Source organism: Megalobrama amblycephala, linkage group LG18, assembly GCF_018812025.1.
Source record: "Megalobrama amblycephala isolate DHTTF-2021 linkage group LG18, ASM1881202v1, whole genome shotgun sequence".
In the NCBI taxonomy this organism is placed as follows: domain Eukaryota; kingdom Metazoa; phylum Chordata; class Actinopteri; order Cypriniformes; family Xenocyprididae; genus Megalobrama; species Megalobrama amblycephala.
Genome location: NC_063061.1, coordinates 26579255 through 26595227, shown reverse-complemented (window position 1 = coordinate 26595227; position 15973 = coordinate 26579255). Strand labels below are relative to the sequence as shown.

At 35.8% G+C, this 15973-nt stretch overlaps 1 protein-coding gene across 2 annotated transcripts; it reads left to right on the top strand.

Annotated features, from left to right (window-relative positions):
- The first annotated feature begins 693 nt into the window (after positions 1 to 693).
- limk1b (LIM domain kinase 1b) lies at positions 694 to 15218 on the top strand. 2 transcript variants are annotated; one of them, XM_048166557.1, is made up of 15 exons: positions 694 to 931; positions 7684 to 7822; positions 10371 to 10480; positions 10599 to 10766; positions 10866 to 10971; positions 11067 to 11251; positions 12325 to 12514; positions 12603 to 12689; positions 12767 to 12898; positions 13024 to 13083; positions 13728 to 13793; positions 13879 to 14038; positions 14139 to 14194; positions 14282 to 14439; positions 14531 to 15218. In XM_048166557.1, the coding sequence occupies exons 1-15, from the start codon at positions 882 to 884 to the stop codon at positions 14712 to 14714; spliced, it is 1851 nt and encodes a 616-aa protein (XP_048022514.1). In that variant the 5' UTR covers positions 694 to 881; the 3' UTR covers positions 14715 to 15218. The 2 variants fall into 2 exon arrangements, with proteins under 2 accessions (XP_048022514.1, XP_048022515.1); XM_048166558.1 differs by lacking the exon at positions 694 to 931 and adding an exon at positions 1165 to 1643.
- The last annotated feature ends 755 nt before the right edge of the window (positions 15219 to 15973 follow it).

The following is a 15973-nucleotide window of genomic DNA, read 5'->3' as shown; positions in this document are numbered from 1 at the left end:
ATAGGTGATGCACGGACATGGTCCGTGTCCTGGTTAAAATTGTTTATTTCTCTGGATTTAAACATTCTTGTAAACATAAGCGATAATGTAAGTAGGCTACACAAGTCAACAAAATATATAACACTGTTCTAGTGGTTTTTGAATATTTTAATCCAAAAGTCTTAAATATTGTGCCTTTAATGTTAGTTAATAAAAAATGCAATTGTTCATTGTTAGTTCATGTTGTCAGGTGCATTAAATAATAACAGATACAACTTTAACATAAGGTTTAGAAGTGTTTTTCATTTTTAGTGAATGTTAACTAATGTAGTTTACAATAAGGTTCTATTTGTTAGTAGTTATTAGTTAAGAGTTTTCTATAATAATTTCAGAATAGCTTCTCTGTGTATTATACCAGATATAATTCTGTTAGCCAACATTCTTTCGAGAAAAGGAAATTGCTTCTCTGGTTCCACTCCTGAATGTAAGTGGTCCAGAAACAAATATGTGGTGAGCAGTTCCAACGCAAGACCCACAATTTCTCTCGCATGAATACACTTACAAAAACCCTCTCCATGAAGGAGTGGGATTTAAATGCACGTCTCTGCACGGTCATATAGTTCATGAAGGCGATCAGCAGGTGACACTGGTCGGGTAACTCTATCCTCCAACAGTATGCATTCTTTCTGCAGACCAAAGCAGTAGAAGGTGGGCTAAAGTTAGGAGGAGTGGGAGGGATTTAAGTCTCTTCGGAGACACTTGGTTGGCAGGAAATAGAACAGTGCAGCATATGTAGATATGAAAGAAAAACTGTTTGAGTCTGTTTGCAACTGTTTTTCTCTCACTTCACTCCACCCCTGAAATGTGTGGGGGGCAGTAAGAGGATTAGTAAAACCGCTGCTATGCTCAAGTCTTGTCAGGACCAGTATTGCCGGAGTGGAGGGAATGCAAGGTAAGTCCAGTTGGACTCGTTTTGTTTACTAGTTTACGTTTTCTCTGAAATGTCAGTTTCTTTCTCTTGTCTTTTCCTTCGATGCTTCAAAATGGACTCATAGCTGTGGTTTGAGTCATATTGGTACATGCCTCAGTGCATTTCTCGTAAAAACAAAAACAGGAACTTTTTTGTCAACAGTCTGCTGCTTTAGGGCTGTCATAAGATAACATGATTCTTGGACTCGTAAATACGAGCTTATACTTTGTTACTGTATCTTCTAGATATGCTGTACATTTTTGGTCTTGTGAGCTGGGTTGACTTGAGACCCAGTCAACAATAGCAGAATTGTGTTTGTGTTTATGTAAATACAGAAAGAGAATTCAGACTTTGTTGGCTTCACTCCAGTTCTGTGCACTCCAACTTCTCAACTGAGAACTGGTTAGAGATGCAGGAGAATTCACTGTCTTGCTGCCTTCACGTGCTCTCGGAATTATCGTAAACACGAGTTTCCTAGGTAAAATTGCACATGAATGCCCTCCCATTTCGAAACTTGAATGCGATGAGCGTAATCACGACTTCAGAAGTGGGAATTATCAATTTCCTATAGCACGTGAAGGCAGCATTAGATAGACAAACTTGTACAAAGAGGAATTATAAACAATGATCTGGTTTCTAATTCTAACTGTTAAAGTGCAGTGTTAGTAGTGGATGAAATGTGCAAAGTATCAAGGTAGGTCTATCTATTCTAGACAAAACACATTTGAGTTAAAGCAAGAGCTTCCACATTTAAATAGAATTTGAGCAAATACTTAAAAAAAACTTAAAACGTTAGGTCCTATTACCATTAGTTAATGCATTAACTAACAATAAGCAATGCATTTGTTACAGTAACTAGTCTTTGTTAATATTACTTAATAAAAATACAACTGTTCATTGTTAGTTTATGTTATCTCAGGTCCAGTAAATAACATTAACGGAAATGCTTTAGAAGTATTTTTCATTGTTAGTTCATGATAACTAATGTAGTTAACTAATGTTAACAAATGAAACCTTGTTGTAAAGTGTTTCCTTAATTTTTTAAAAATAGGCTGTTGAAGAGACTCAAACTGATGTTCAAACTTCGTAAAGAAACCAGTTTAATTACAATTCACACAAAATGTTAATCAGAAACCATTTATTTATTTAAGATGAGACACTGAAGCAGTGTTAAACTTAATGAGATAATTAAGTGATTAATTGAGTGATGATGGACCATTATTGAAGATATCTGACGTTAACAAGCAGGAGAAAATCACAATTTAAAGGTGCCCTAGAATTAAAAATTGAATTTACCTTGGCATAGTTGAATAACAAGAGTTCAGTACATGGAAATGACATACAGTGAGTCTCAAACACCATTGTTTCCTCCTTATATAAATCTCATTTGTTTAAAAGACCTCCGAAGAACAGGCTAATCTCAACATAACACCGACTGTTACGTAACAGTCGGGATCATTAATATGCACACCCCCAATATTTGCATATGCCAGCTCATGTTCAAGGCATTACACAAGGGCAGGACGTCTGGATGTGCACAGCTGAATCATCAGACTAGGTAAGCAAGCAAAGACAATAGCAAAAATGGCAGATGGAGCAATAATAACTGACATGATCCATGATAACATGATATTTTTAGTGATATTTTTAAATTGTCTTTCTAAATGTTTCGTTAGCGTGTTGCTAATGTACTGTTAAATGTGGTTAAAGTTACCATCGTTTCTTACTGTATTCATGGAGACAAGACTGACAGTTAAAAAAATGAATAAAAAAAATCTATGGGGTATTTTGAGCTGAAACTTCACAGACACATTCAGGGGACACCTTAGACTTATATTACATCTTTTGAAAACACATTCTACGGCACCGTTAAGTCACCATCATGGAGATCAGGGTTTGCTTTAGTTGGGCTCTTGACTCTTGACTTTTTAATCTCTTGTAACTGTTGTAACAGCAAGACAAACAAAGAGAAAAGATGATCAGGTGGCGTTGGTTATGTTTTTTACATAATTATTATTTGACCTGAATCACCAAACTTATTTAGAGCCCAATCTCTGAGTTAGATTTACATTATTGATTGAGATTGAGATCCAGCTTTTTCAATATAATCAAAAGGATTATCGTTGTTCTGATTTAAAAAAAAAAAAAAAAAAAAAAAAAAAAACGGGGAGGACTTTTACTTTCTGAACCTCGACTTTACACCTCTGATATTTGTACCTTTTTGGAGTAAAAAAAAGGTACAAAAATGTCTCTTTAAAGGTACTGCCCCAGCGACAATCTGTTGTATCCCTAAAGGTACAATTTTAAACCCTTTTTTTCTGTGTACAGTAAATTACTGTACTTTACACCTCTTCTTTTCTGCTCTCTGTTTGCTATGTTTAAGGCTTCATGGTGTGTGTGTGTGTGCGCGCATATGCACGAGTGTATTTGTGTTTACAATTTTCATGTGTTTCCGTGAGACGGCTGTATGTTGTTGAATGGAAGGATGGAACAGCAGATAACCACCAGCTGTGGAACACATGACAGGCATCCTGCTCAGATGTTGCAAGAGAGGAAAAGCCCCTGGAATTCACTCTAGCATTTTATTCAACTCAGGCCCATTCTGTCAGAGGGGTAGAGTGTAGTTGAATCCAGAGGATGTTGCATGACACAGAATGAACGAGAAATAGTCCTTTTAATAAAAACAAAGTGTGATAGCATACACATACACATGCATTAATTGACACATTTTTAGACAATATTGGACCCACATCTGAATAGCAGAACTACAGAAACTTGAGTTAGCCGGTTAGCAGACATACAGACGAGGGTGTACACAACATAACATACAAAACTATGTATTTTGAACAATCGCTAGAAAATATAAACATCAATTATTAATCATACTTACAGGTTGAGATTCAGAGGAGCAAGATGGTCCAAATAAACTGGGCATTGATCCATCTTTTAAGACCAAGCGTTTTGTGAATCCTGCGTTGAACTCCCCAAGGTTTGAGAAGCTGTCATCGGTAAAATGATGGCAACACAACAAAAGATTGGCATTGTTGGGTCAAGTTGTTCGTCGGCGGACAATCTAGAACATAGGCTGGCATTATGCTAATGTGTTACCCAGTGACGTGTGGCCGTCACGGAAGTGAGACCGGAATTCCTGATGAATTGTTTAGGCTGTTCAGATTTTTTTTTTTTTTTTTTTGAGAAACAATAACTTTATTTACCGTGCACTTTCGGCTTCACAACTTTACAGATCATTTACATTCACAGACAGCTACATTACACACTGCATGAAAGGTAATATCCATCCATCCATCCATAATATCCATCCATCCATCCATTCATCCATTCATCCATCATCTGCCCTGCCCTGCAAAATGAAGTTCCAGTATTACAGTAGCTGCTTTGTTTCTATACCAAAAGAAACTTTAACTAATGGTTCCTTCAATAATGTTTAATTACCCACCATATTCCTACTTAAAATGAACATCTGCACTGGACAAAATATTTAGCACTGCATTTTATGCTTAACCTGAACAAGAAAATAATGATTCATCCTAAAATATGAGATAAATGTCATAGAAAGCATTAAATTTAACTGTTTGTGTTTCTTGAAAAATATTGCTTCAATTAATGTTTTGCGAGATAGAACCTTATAATTCCTAGCAAAAATTATTTTTTAGAATTAGAAGGTTCTTTCTGCATTTGACCTGTTCAAAAAAAAAAACCCATTTAAAAATTTGAGAGGATTTTGATATTGTATATTTAGAATACATTTAGGCTCTCCATTTTTATGTATGAAAGAGACATGTTCCCCATATCATTTTTGCTATATGGAAAACTTTGAAGCTCAATATCTCAAAATGCAGATAGAACCTTCCAAGGTGGCGAAATGGTGAAAATGAAATCTATGACTAACTAAACAAGACAGAGAAACTAAACATGACAGTAACACGTTCACACCAAGAACAATAACTATGAAGATAAGTATATTAACGTTATATTAGGCATGATATCATTCTGTTTATTATAATCTGTCGTCTGCCGCTTTAAATGCCTGAGCAGGATGCTTAAAAGAGTCTGATTGGAAGTAAATGCTTTTATCATTCATCAGCTGAAAATATTGTTCTGAAAGTGAAAGATTTCCTATGTGCTGTTATCATTGTAGTTGTGGTGGTGTGGACTTTGGTGTTCTTTTATATTTAGAATGATTTTTTTTTATCTTTATCATGATAGTTGTCATCCTTGGTGTGAACAGGCCTTTACTTTAATAGTAGTTAACCCTAGAATGCATGAACCAAAAAACTACATGAATGCATAAAGAGGCTCAAAATGACCATGTGGAAATTATCTTTTCAGACAGAATGCCATGTCTTGTTTTGGTGTTATGATTCATGTTTCATTTTTTATTTTGATGTTAACGCTTCATGTTTCATTGTTATGTTTCCTGGGCTGCATTCAGCCCCGATAAAACGTTGCAAAACGTTTTTTAAACGGAAACGGTGGTGCGTTGAACACCCTGTTCTGATGACGCAAGAGTTGCAAATATGGCAGCTGAGAAGGCCATTCTTTGTGTTCTTTTCTGAGCCTGATTAAATCGGTATAAATGCGTGTTTAATACTACAAAATACGCTCAATGTTACAGTCACTGTCCTTGCCGTCCAGAATAAAAGAGAACATCCCAATCGAGTGAAGGGATTTGTGGAAAATTCTAATTATTGTGATACAACATTTGCCTTGCATTTCAGCATGAAAAGACAAACATTTCAGGTGAAGGATAATCCACTTCTTACCTCCAAGACTGTGTTGATCTATATTATTTTTATTTTGAGTATTAGGCTTATCATTATTGCTGATCACTGTTGTTGTGCTATGATATTGTAATATTTACCATTATATAATCAGAGGAGTATAGAAAAGTTTATTAAAGTGTCACTTCACAATATATTAGCAAAATATATAAGTATAGTATTTTTATGTTACATTAATACCCATTGTGCGAGCTGTCTCTTTAATACCGTGTGTTTTATATACATCTTGCCGCTGATTGGGCTGACATTTCTGACACACCCACCAAACAAGAGAAAACGTATCTCAAACCCATTGTACACCGTTGCACACCGTTTCCAGGAAAGATGTCGTTCAACCTGGAAAATGTGGCAAAACGTTGCGCACCGGTTTGAGCTTGAACGTGCCCCTGGTTAACCATGTGCTCCCATGTCATGTGCTTCCCTTGTTCATGTGTCTTGTTCTGATTGGTTCCCTAGTCTGTGTCATGTTCTCATTGGTTCATTGTTCATCATTCACAGGTGTGTCTTGTTTGTCATTAGTCTCTTTGTATAAATAGCCCTCATGTTTCATTGTTATTTTGTCTAGCTTTGTTCTCTGTATGTTACTGTTGGTGAATGATCGCGGTCGTTTCAAGTCAAGTCAGGTCTTTGTTTATTTTGTATTTTGTTCACATTATGGATTAAATAAACTACACATTGGTTCTCAGCGCTCACCTTCAGTGGAATTACTTACACAGAGACCGAACATTTCACATAAGATTTGCACCAGTGTTGCCAATTTAGGGATTTTGTCACTAGATTTAGTGTCTTCCCCACCCCTTTTGAGACTTTTTTTCAAAAGTTTAGGGACAAATCTAGCAACTTCTTGGACAAACCTTGTCTAGATTCTTACTTTGCCTGCTGATCTCTATTTATATTTATATAGATCAATGAATTTGCCATTATGATGTCATCTAGTGGCATTTAGCTACTTTCAATTGAAAGCAGTTGACAACACTGATTTGCACCTTTTTAAGCGTAACTTTTGTGCTTCCTTTGTTTGGGCCTTCAGCTGTCCTTTGGCCTTTCTCTGCTGATCTACTGCATCTGAAATTGCATACTGTCTGAGTGGGTTCTACATTTGATGAAGAACTTCATGACTGCTAAAAAAAATATGCATGTGTATAGTATGTATAAGTATTATCAAGCGTGAATGTGTGTAGTATGAATGGAATCTGAATGTACTACATCCATTGCCATGTTACCATTGTCATGTGAGCTATAGAGTGAGTTGTGTTGTTTCCCTGCCACTGACAATTCCTCTCCAGTGGCCTCATGGGATAGTAAGGTGTCCATTGGATGTAAACTTCAGAATCTTGGCAGAAATAGTAGGTCATCCGGGTACTTTTTTTGCCTTATGAATACTTTAAATTCAGACATACTGCTCATTTCACATACTGCTTTTCACCTACTACATAGGGAGATATGTGTATTCAGACACAGTGTTGGTGTCGGAGGCAAATTCTTGGCCCAGAGCAAAAAAAGTCACACATTTTTAAGTATTCAATAAAATAAGTTTCAAGAAAATAAATATTGACAAAAATGTATTCAAAAATACTGTGTTGGGTCAAAATTCCATAGAAAATGAATTCAGGTTATTTGACCCCCTTAATGCATTCTTGGGGTAATGATACAAAAAAAAAAAAAACCACCCTATGACCATGAAACATGAAAAAGGCATTGATGAGGGTCAGAAACAAGTTTTTTTTTTTTTTTTTGAAGAATTCATGGAATATCAAATAAATAAATGTTTTCCTTGATATTTTAAAAATCACAGCTTGCCTGGTCAATTTGACCCCCTTCATGCATTCTAGGGTTGAGAGCAGATCTGATACATGACATAGTATTTATATACAATTATAAATTATATATAATTTTTCCTTTTTCTCTTTTTTTTTTCTCTCTTTTTGTTAGGTGTTGTGAATGCAATTCTGTTCTTTCGCATGGGTACTATGAAAGAGATGGACTGTTCTTCTGTAAGAAAGATTACTGGTCACGATTCCGAGAGCAGTGCCACAGCTGCTCAGAGTCTATCACCACCGGTCCCATTATGGTAAGAAGTTAGAACATAACATTGATAATAATATTCATAAACATTAGACATTTTTTATTAGAGGTGGAACTAATTGTTAAGGTGCAATGTGTAAAAAAACATTAGGAGGATCTATTGACAAAAATGCAAAAATGGTGTATAGACATTACATAATGAACCGTTATGTTTTTATTACCTTGGAATGAACCATTTCTGTCTACATATACCGCGGGTCCCCTTACATGTTAAGTCGCCATTTTGCGACGGCATGTTTCTACAGTGCAGGCTCTGTTTTTAGAGGCAGCTTGCATCATCACTACATTGAATACGCACAAAGTAGTAGTAGTAGTGGAAGTCGTCTTGCTTATTAGAAGCAGAGATCGTTCTTTGTTAGAAGTAAGAAGAAACCTCATTGCTTGACTGGCTACTCTCTGCTTTCTCAGACGACGACTTATAGCCCTATTCGCACAGGATTTGTATTATCTGGGGACCTCATGTGGTTTAGAAATGACCCTCCCCCCACATCTGAATTTTGTGTGGGCGCATTTGCACAGGATAAGCGAAGCCTGTGATTTTACTCGGATTTACTGACTTATCTCCTGGATGTGCACTATTTTGGATAGGCTATTGCTCGGAAATGTATTGTCATTATAGGTCTAGCTGTATGACATATCATAAACAGAAGAATGTTCCTTACTGCATGTTGCTATACATGTCATCCATCTCCATCTAATCATTCTTTTTGTTTTTCGCTCTTCTGATGGTTTTCAACTTTCTCTTTCTGCAGATTGTATAGTTGTATGGTGTATAGAAATATGACCCACCACCCAAAATTCTATCAAAACACTCAAACGCAGCTTCCATTGTGCGACATATGGATAAAAAGCCGCACAGGAAACAAAAAACCTTAAAAAAAAGGTTATAAGACACCGCCAAATGACAGAGATGCCAATTCGCACGGGACTAATATTATAACAGGACCTCGGTGTTCGGCGAAATATGTTAGGTCATTTGTGGGGGAGTTTTTATTTTTACAAATTACAGACATGGCCGATTCGCACAGGATTAAGATCACAGACAACCTCCGCAGTTATTACAAATGACTAGAGGTCACCAGGTAATACTAATCCCGTGCGAATAGGGCTTTTGTCTCGTGTCGGCCAGACGGCCACTGTAGCTTTCTCGAAAGGGAGGGGTGAGTGCCATTGGTTTTAGTTTGCAACCTCAATGCTAAATGCCACTAAAATTTACACATTGCACCTTTAAAGGGGAAACTGCTTGTTGTAGTAATACATTAAATAGTATTTTCTTGTAAAACATTCTCCAATATTTACAACTACAAAAAAATCTTTTTTTAATTCTTTTATTTCTTTTATTTATTTATTGCTTGATTTTGGCTGATATTGGATATTTGTGCATACTCATTCCCTCTATTTTTACATTTTGATTACCTTTGTTGTCTTCTAACACTCAAAGTTAATCTTTAAAAACACTAATCATTTAAAAACACTATTAAACATAATTTTGTCAAAACTCAATTTAATATGCATTTCATACTTTACATTATAATTGTTACGTTTGGTTTATTTGTTCTTGTTTAAAGTTTGTTTTTCATTAGTCTCATATTTCTTCCTTTGTTCAGTTTTTCCTGCCACTAGTTGTCATAGTTACAGATTGATTTGATTTTCAGTTCAGGTGTGTCTTGTTAATTATCTTGTTAAGCTCCCTTTGTTTGCTCTTGTGTATATATACCCTGTGTTCTCCCTCAGTCTCTGTTGGTTCTCATTTGTAAGTAATGTGGTTTTCTTCTATGTTTCTCCTGGTATTTGTCATTAAAGTCTGCCTTTCAGTATTCTTCCTCATCGTGAGAGTTCCTTACCACCATTATGTAACAATGTTGTGATGCCTAAATTGACTTATGATTGATCTAAATGATTGATCTTAGTTTTTAGTGCTTTATTTTTATTTATTTATTTATTTATTTATTTTTTTGTTATTGTTAAAATAATATAGAATTTTACTATTGGCCATAATATGAAAATAATTATCAGCTACTATAGATAATGCCTAGAAAGTAGCATCACTGTGTTTGAGTGCCATTTAGCATTTACACTAACAAGACATCTGTAAATAATCTGTTCTCCTGAAAGCAATGGAATTTATGACATCATTCAAATCTGTCATTTAATCTTTTTGAGAAGATACTGACTGGATCACTGGACGTGAACTCAGTGGATTCATTAATACATTTACATAGTACATAGATTACATAATCAAACAACAATTCACTCACTAAAGGGTGACAGTAATTTGATCACTTTTATTAGCTAGAAGATTAGCTTAAGAGTTTTTGTGTTTTGTCACTGTTTCCTGCTTTGACCTGAGGGCAGACGAGGCAACCCCTCCCACTCACAATCTCGCTTCCTTTCATTGTGCTGCTTCACTTCTGTAGAATGATGTAATCCGCCCTGTCCCATCCACCCTGTAACACCTCCCTCACAGTTTCAGCTGAATTCAAAAGTACTAGAACATAATAGACTGATTTTGCCTCTTCCTTCCATCTCTGCAGGTGGCTGGGAAGCATAAATACCATCCCGAGTGCTTCCTCTGTGAAAGTTGTGGCATGTTCATTGGAGATGGTGATTCTTTCACTCTAGTGGATTATACCAATTTATACTGGTTGGTTTTTGTCAGATCATTTCATTACTCATTGATCTTGTGGGGATTTTTTTTAATGGAAAAGTTCCTCCGTTTGGTCTGGTTTATGATCTATGTCTCTTTTCTTCTTCTCTCTTAGTGGACAATGTCATTACCAGAAGGTTTCAACACAGAATTTGGCAGCAAAAAGTTCACAGCTTCCTCATACAGTGACGTCAATGTCATTTCCTCCCTCTGCAGAAAGCAGGCAAGGTTTATCCTTCACTGTGGAGCAGAATGATACAGGCCATTTGATCACCGTGTCTCAGTGAGTGATTATTTTAGACAGCCACTAAACACATTTTTATATTTCATATTCATATTTTCATATTCATATTTTCCTTCTAAAAAATCCCTTGTGCGACAGGCTGGACTTGCATAACCTGAGTCCTGAAGTTAAGCCCTTGATCCATGTTGGAGACAGGATTCTTGAGATCAATGGAATCTCTGTCCAGAACATTCCACTCACTGAGGTCGGTCCAGTGACTGAGATAAGACAACAATACAGATAATCTGTATGACGCATCTCATTTCACCATTATTATTTTTATCTCTTAATTTTTAACAGATAGATCTGGTGATTCACGATACAGAGCACTGGCTACAAATCACGATTGAACATGACCCTAAAGACCTCACAAAACAGGAGGACCTATCTGGCCTGCTGGGAGAAGAACTGGACCAGCCTGGAAAACTAGGTTTCTTTCCCCTTCCTAGCAGCAGACGACTAAGCCCTCGATCCAACAATATTCTGTACGAATTATTGTTCTATGAGATTTTATTACATGTAATACTAAACTGTGCAATTTTTTTCTTGCTTTCAAGTAAAAATATTTAAACATCTAAGCAAGATACATTTTTTGAGAAGCAAAATGAGGCTGATTTTCAGAGAATGCATCCTGAAATAATTGTTTTTTTCCCCCAGTAACCGTTTTTGATATTTACACTTTTTAAAAATACTTAGAACAAGAAAAAAAAATTGGCAGTTGAGCACAAATAATGTATTAATTCATGACATATTCTCTGAAACAACTCTCGATATCTTATATATGGATAGTTCACACAAAAACATAAACTCTGTAATCATTTACTCAAGACTCATGTCATTCCAAACCCTTAAGACTTTGGTTAATCATTCAAATACAAATTAAGATATGTTTTCATTGTTTGGTTGTAAATAAAAGCCTAAATGTAACTGTTCATCATATAAAGCGACCATATCTCTTCACAAGACTTGGATTAATCTGCTCGATTCATATGGATTCTTTTTACAATGCCTTTTTTGGATCTTCTAAGTTTTGATTTCCTGGAATTTCAATGGAGGGACAGAAAACTCAGGATTTATTAAAAATAGCAAAATTTGTGTTTCAAAGGGTTTTGGAATGACATCAGGGTGTGTTTTTGGATTAGCTATTCCTTTAAAGCAATTTTGCTTCTCATGTAATCTAAAGGGTGTTTAGAGATTTTTGTTGGATAACAGGACTAAAAATAAGAAAATGTGTCAATGTTATTTTATAAAAAATCAGTAAGCTTTTGTAATGATGTAAACAAATATATCCCTCTGTAATTGGATAAAAAAAATTAACAAAGATTTCAACTGCAATTATCTTAAATTCCCCCTTTTAAAAACCTGATATACAGGTTTGTTCTAGAGGTAGTTAAATGCTTTACATTTCCCATAAGAAAATTCCCTTTGAAAATAAAATACCAGTTTAGTATCAAAATATTTTTTGTTAATATTAAAAATTACTAAATGATTTTAAAAAGGTCATATTTCTGTCAGGCACTTACTATCATTATTCGTTTTTTTTTGTCTGCCTCTGCAGGCGCAGCTGCAGCATTGATAAAGGTCCATGCTCGCAACGTCACGCTGCACTTCTTTCACATAGAAGAGACATTAATCGATCAGAGTCTCTGCGTTTTGACACTATGGACAAAACACAACGTATCTTCCGACCCTCCGACCTAATATATGGTGAAGTTTTGGGAAAAGGTTGTTTTGGACAAGCCATAAAGGTAAAGCAATGAGTCTGGCTGGGCTGACAGTGAAATACATTTGAGATCACTAAAATACAAAAAAAAACTGCTTCCTTTGGGTTGTCAGGTGACACATTTGGAAACAGGTGAGGTCATGGTGATTAAGGAACTACTTCAATTCGATGAAGAGACTCAGAAGACATTCTTGAAAGAGGTTTGTTATAGTTTTACTTTATCATACTCCTAAGCAGCAAATGAATTGTTTACTAATAAACACTTGCTTGGCTCCAGGTCAAAGTAATGAGATGCCTGGAACATCCTAATGTCTTAAAGTTCATCGGCATTCTGTACAAAGACAAACGGCTGAACCTGATCTCTGAATATGTGCAAGGAGGAACGCTGAGGGACACCATCCAGAAGATGGTTTGAACATGTTTTTTTCTTTACTGGATATACTTTCATTGCATGAAGTCCATATATTTACTTGGCAAAAAAGCATTTTCCTGTGGTTCTGAGTGAGTAAACTCATTTTATGTGTCATAATTTAGGACTGGGATCACCCTTGGAAACTTAGAGTGAGCTACGCCAAGGACATTGCTGCTGGAATGGTATGTAATGAAGAGCGATGAGTGTTTGCAGAATAGTAGAGATCAAATGTGAAGAAAACTTTGAGTTTTAAACATACATTACTATCCAACAATGCATGAAAATATTTCCATGGGATTACTATCTTGTGCCTCATTCCTTAATGTAAAGACATGTCTTGACGTGGAAGACGAATCTGAAGCTGAAGTTAAGTTAGCATCCAATTATGAAAGCTGTTTTGTATGGAAGCTTGTTTCCGCCACCAAATAAAAAATAAAAAAGGTATAATTGTGACTTTTTATCTTGCAATTCTAACTTTTTTTTTCTCCGAATTTTTTTTCGCAGTTGTTATAAAGTCAGAATTGCATGATATAAACTTGTAATTCTGTTTTTTGTTGTTGTTGTGAGTTTTTCAATTCTGACTTTATAATACAATCTGAGAAAAAAAAGTTAGAATTGCAAGATAAGTCGCAATATATCTGACTTTTCGCAATTGTTTATATTTCGCGATTCTAACATAACTCACAATTCTGACTTTATTTTTCACAATTGTGAGTTCATATCTTACAATTTATTTAATTGAATTTATTTAAGGGCCGGACCAAGCTTCCATATTTTGCCATATATTACAGTCTATGCATTAATTTATTCTCTCTGTCCAATATAGGCTTACCTACATTCAATGAATGTCATCCATCGGGATCTAAACTCACACAACTGCTTTGTTCGAGAGGTCAGAATACATGTCAATGCTCATAAACATAGAGAATGTCTACAAACGAAACTGAATTGTGTGACAGTACAGGTTTTCCTCACAGAACCAAACCGTGGTAGTTGCCGACTTTGGTTTGGCTCAGCTTGTAAAGGAAGAAAAGACCTCCTCTCCTGGACAAATGTCCAAATTGAACAAGCTTGGTCGTAAAAAGCGGTATACAGTGGTGGGGAATCCCTACTGGATGGCACCAGAAATGATCCACGGTGAGCCATATGAATCAACTATCAAAGTTAATAAGACTGACAGGGTAGAATTATTCCATTTAACTGTGGCTTTTTTGTACATACTATTTCTCACTTGCAGGAAAAGTCTACGATGAACGGGTCGACATTTTCTCATTCGGGATTGTGCTTTGTGAGGTAGACTTATATATTTCCCTACATTTAGTCATAATTTTTATTGAAATAGGCCTATAACTGAAGATATATGTATACTCCCCATAACAGATTATTGGAAGAGTATATGCCGATCCAGATTACCTCCCTCGTACACAGGAGTTTGGATTGAATGTGAATGAATTCCTGGAGCGCTTCTGGTTTAAAGAATGTCCTGCACCTTTCTTTCCCATCGCGGTTCTGTGTTGTGCCTTGGAGGCTGAAAAACGGTGATTGTCATTTTACTAATCTACATAACCTTACCACAAACTAAATTTTATTTGCTGAAACATGGCATTTTCTTCATATTCGTTTCTATAGTCCCATTTTTGCCAAATTAGAGGATTGGCTGGAGAACCTGCAGATGCATTTGAGGATCAGACTTCCTCTGATGTCGGAACTGGATAAGATCCACCAAGAATTTTGGGAGAACCACAGCCAGCCAAAACAAACTTATGGGATTCCTTCAAAACAGATGGAGAACTCGGCATTAGGCAGAAGCTGAGACTTGGCATGCCTATGTAGCAGACAACAGTATTTTCATGTACTGATCTTCAAATTCTCAAACTGTTATTTACAGTGACCCCACTTAAATATGTATGTATGTCATTACATGCTTCTCTCATTGAATTCACTTTTCTGAGCCAGTTTTTGCAATGACTTTTACTATTTTTGTCTTAATTTTGAAGAGAATATCTGTTGTTTCATCATTTAAAACTTATTTTTGTGAAATGTTTTGCTTGAAAAGTATGTTTGTGGTATAATAATTCATTACAATTGATGTCATTTGATTTTGTTTTGTTTTTTGTTTTTTTATGTAAAGCAAAGACATTTGTCCATTTTAAGTCTCCAAATGCATTTTGCGGTCACTGTATGTTTTACAAGCTATTGTTTATACAGTCTGGTGCAACAATTTAATCTCAGACAAAAAAGGTGCTCTAGATTCTTCTTGAGAAAACAGTATTATAAATTTAAGCTAAAAAAAGACTATAAAATTGGCATAAGAACAGTTAGTGAATCTGTTGTCTACTTTGTCTTTTTCTTTGTTTCTAAGTACAATTGGACGTATTTTATTTTTAAATTTATGTAGCTATAGGCCTATGTCTAATTGACCCTTCACCGGGAGTTTGATTGACAGGCGATCTAACCAATCAGAATGCCGACTCCGCCATTTTGTCCGACAAAGCAGTCAGGAGTTAGAAGATTAACCTCGGTGGAGTTAAACTTGAAAAAAATGTGTATATTGACGTATTTCCGTGTTTGAAACAACATTCCCTCTCATGTTCATTCATGTTTATTTGATGCTATAAATGAACTAGTAGGAAGAGATGATCGGTTTACGAGCCTCTTGAGCTGAGGCTGAGAATTCTTTCTAAACACTTTATAAATGTTACAAATGTATTGCTGAAACACATTACAAAGTCTGTGAATTGTGTAATGCTTAATTGTGAAGTTAGAGCGTTAAACAGTTTTTCACCAAGTCTCTGCTCATGATTTTTTGGGCGGAGCTAAAACGGGGGTCTGATGACGCACTTGGACCCCCGAGCATAGCCCCTCCCCTAACACTATATAACTGTCGATGACGCACCGAGCGTGGCACCTCCTCTAACTCTACAGCGGTTCACTCGCTCAATCTCGAGTGTCATTACAGTTATACAGCCCTTTGCACATTTAGCTAGTAATGCCTTCGTCACGCAAATGCATATTACATGGTTGTTTTAATATACAATATGCTTGGTCTCCTTATTTAAATTTCCTAAAACG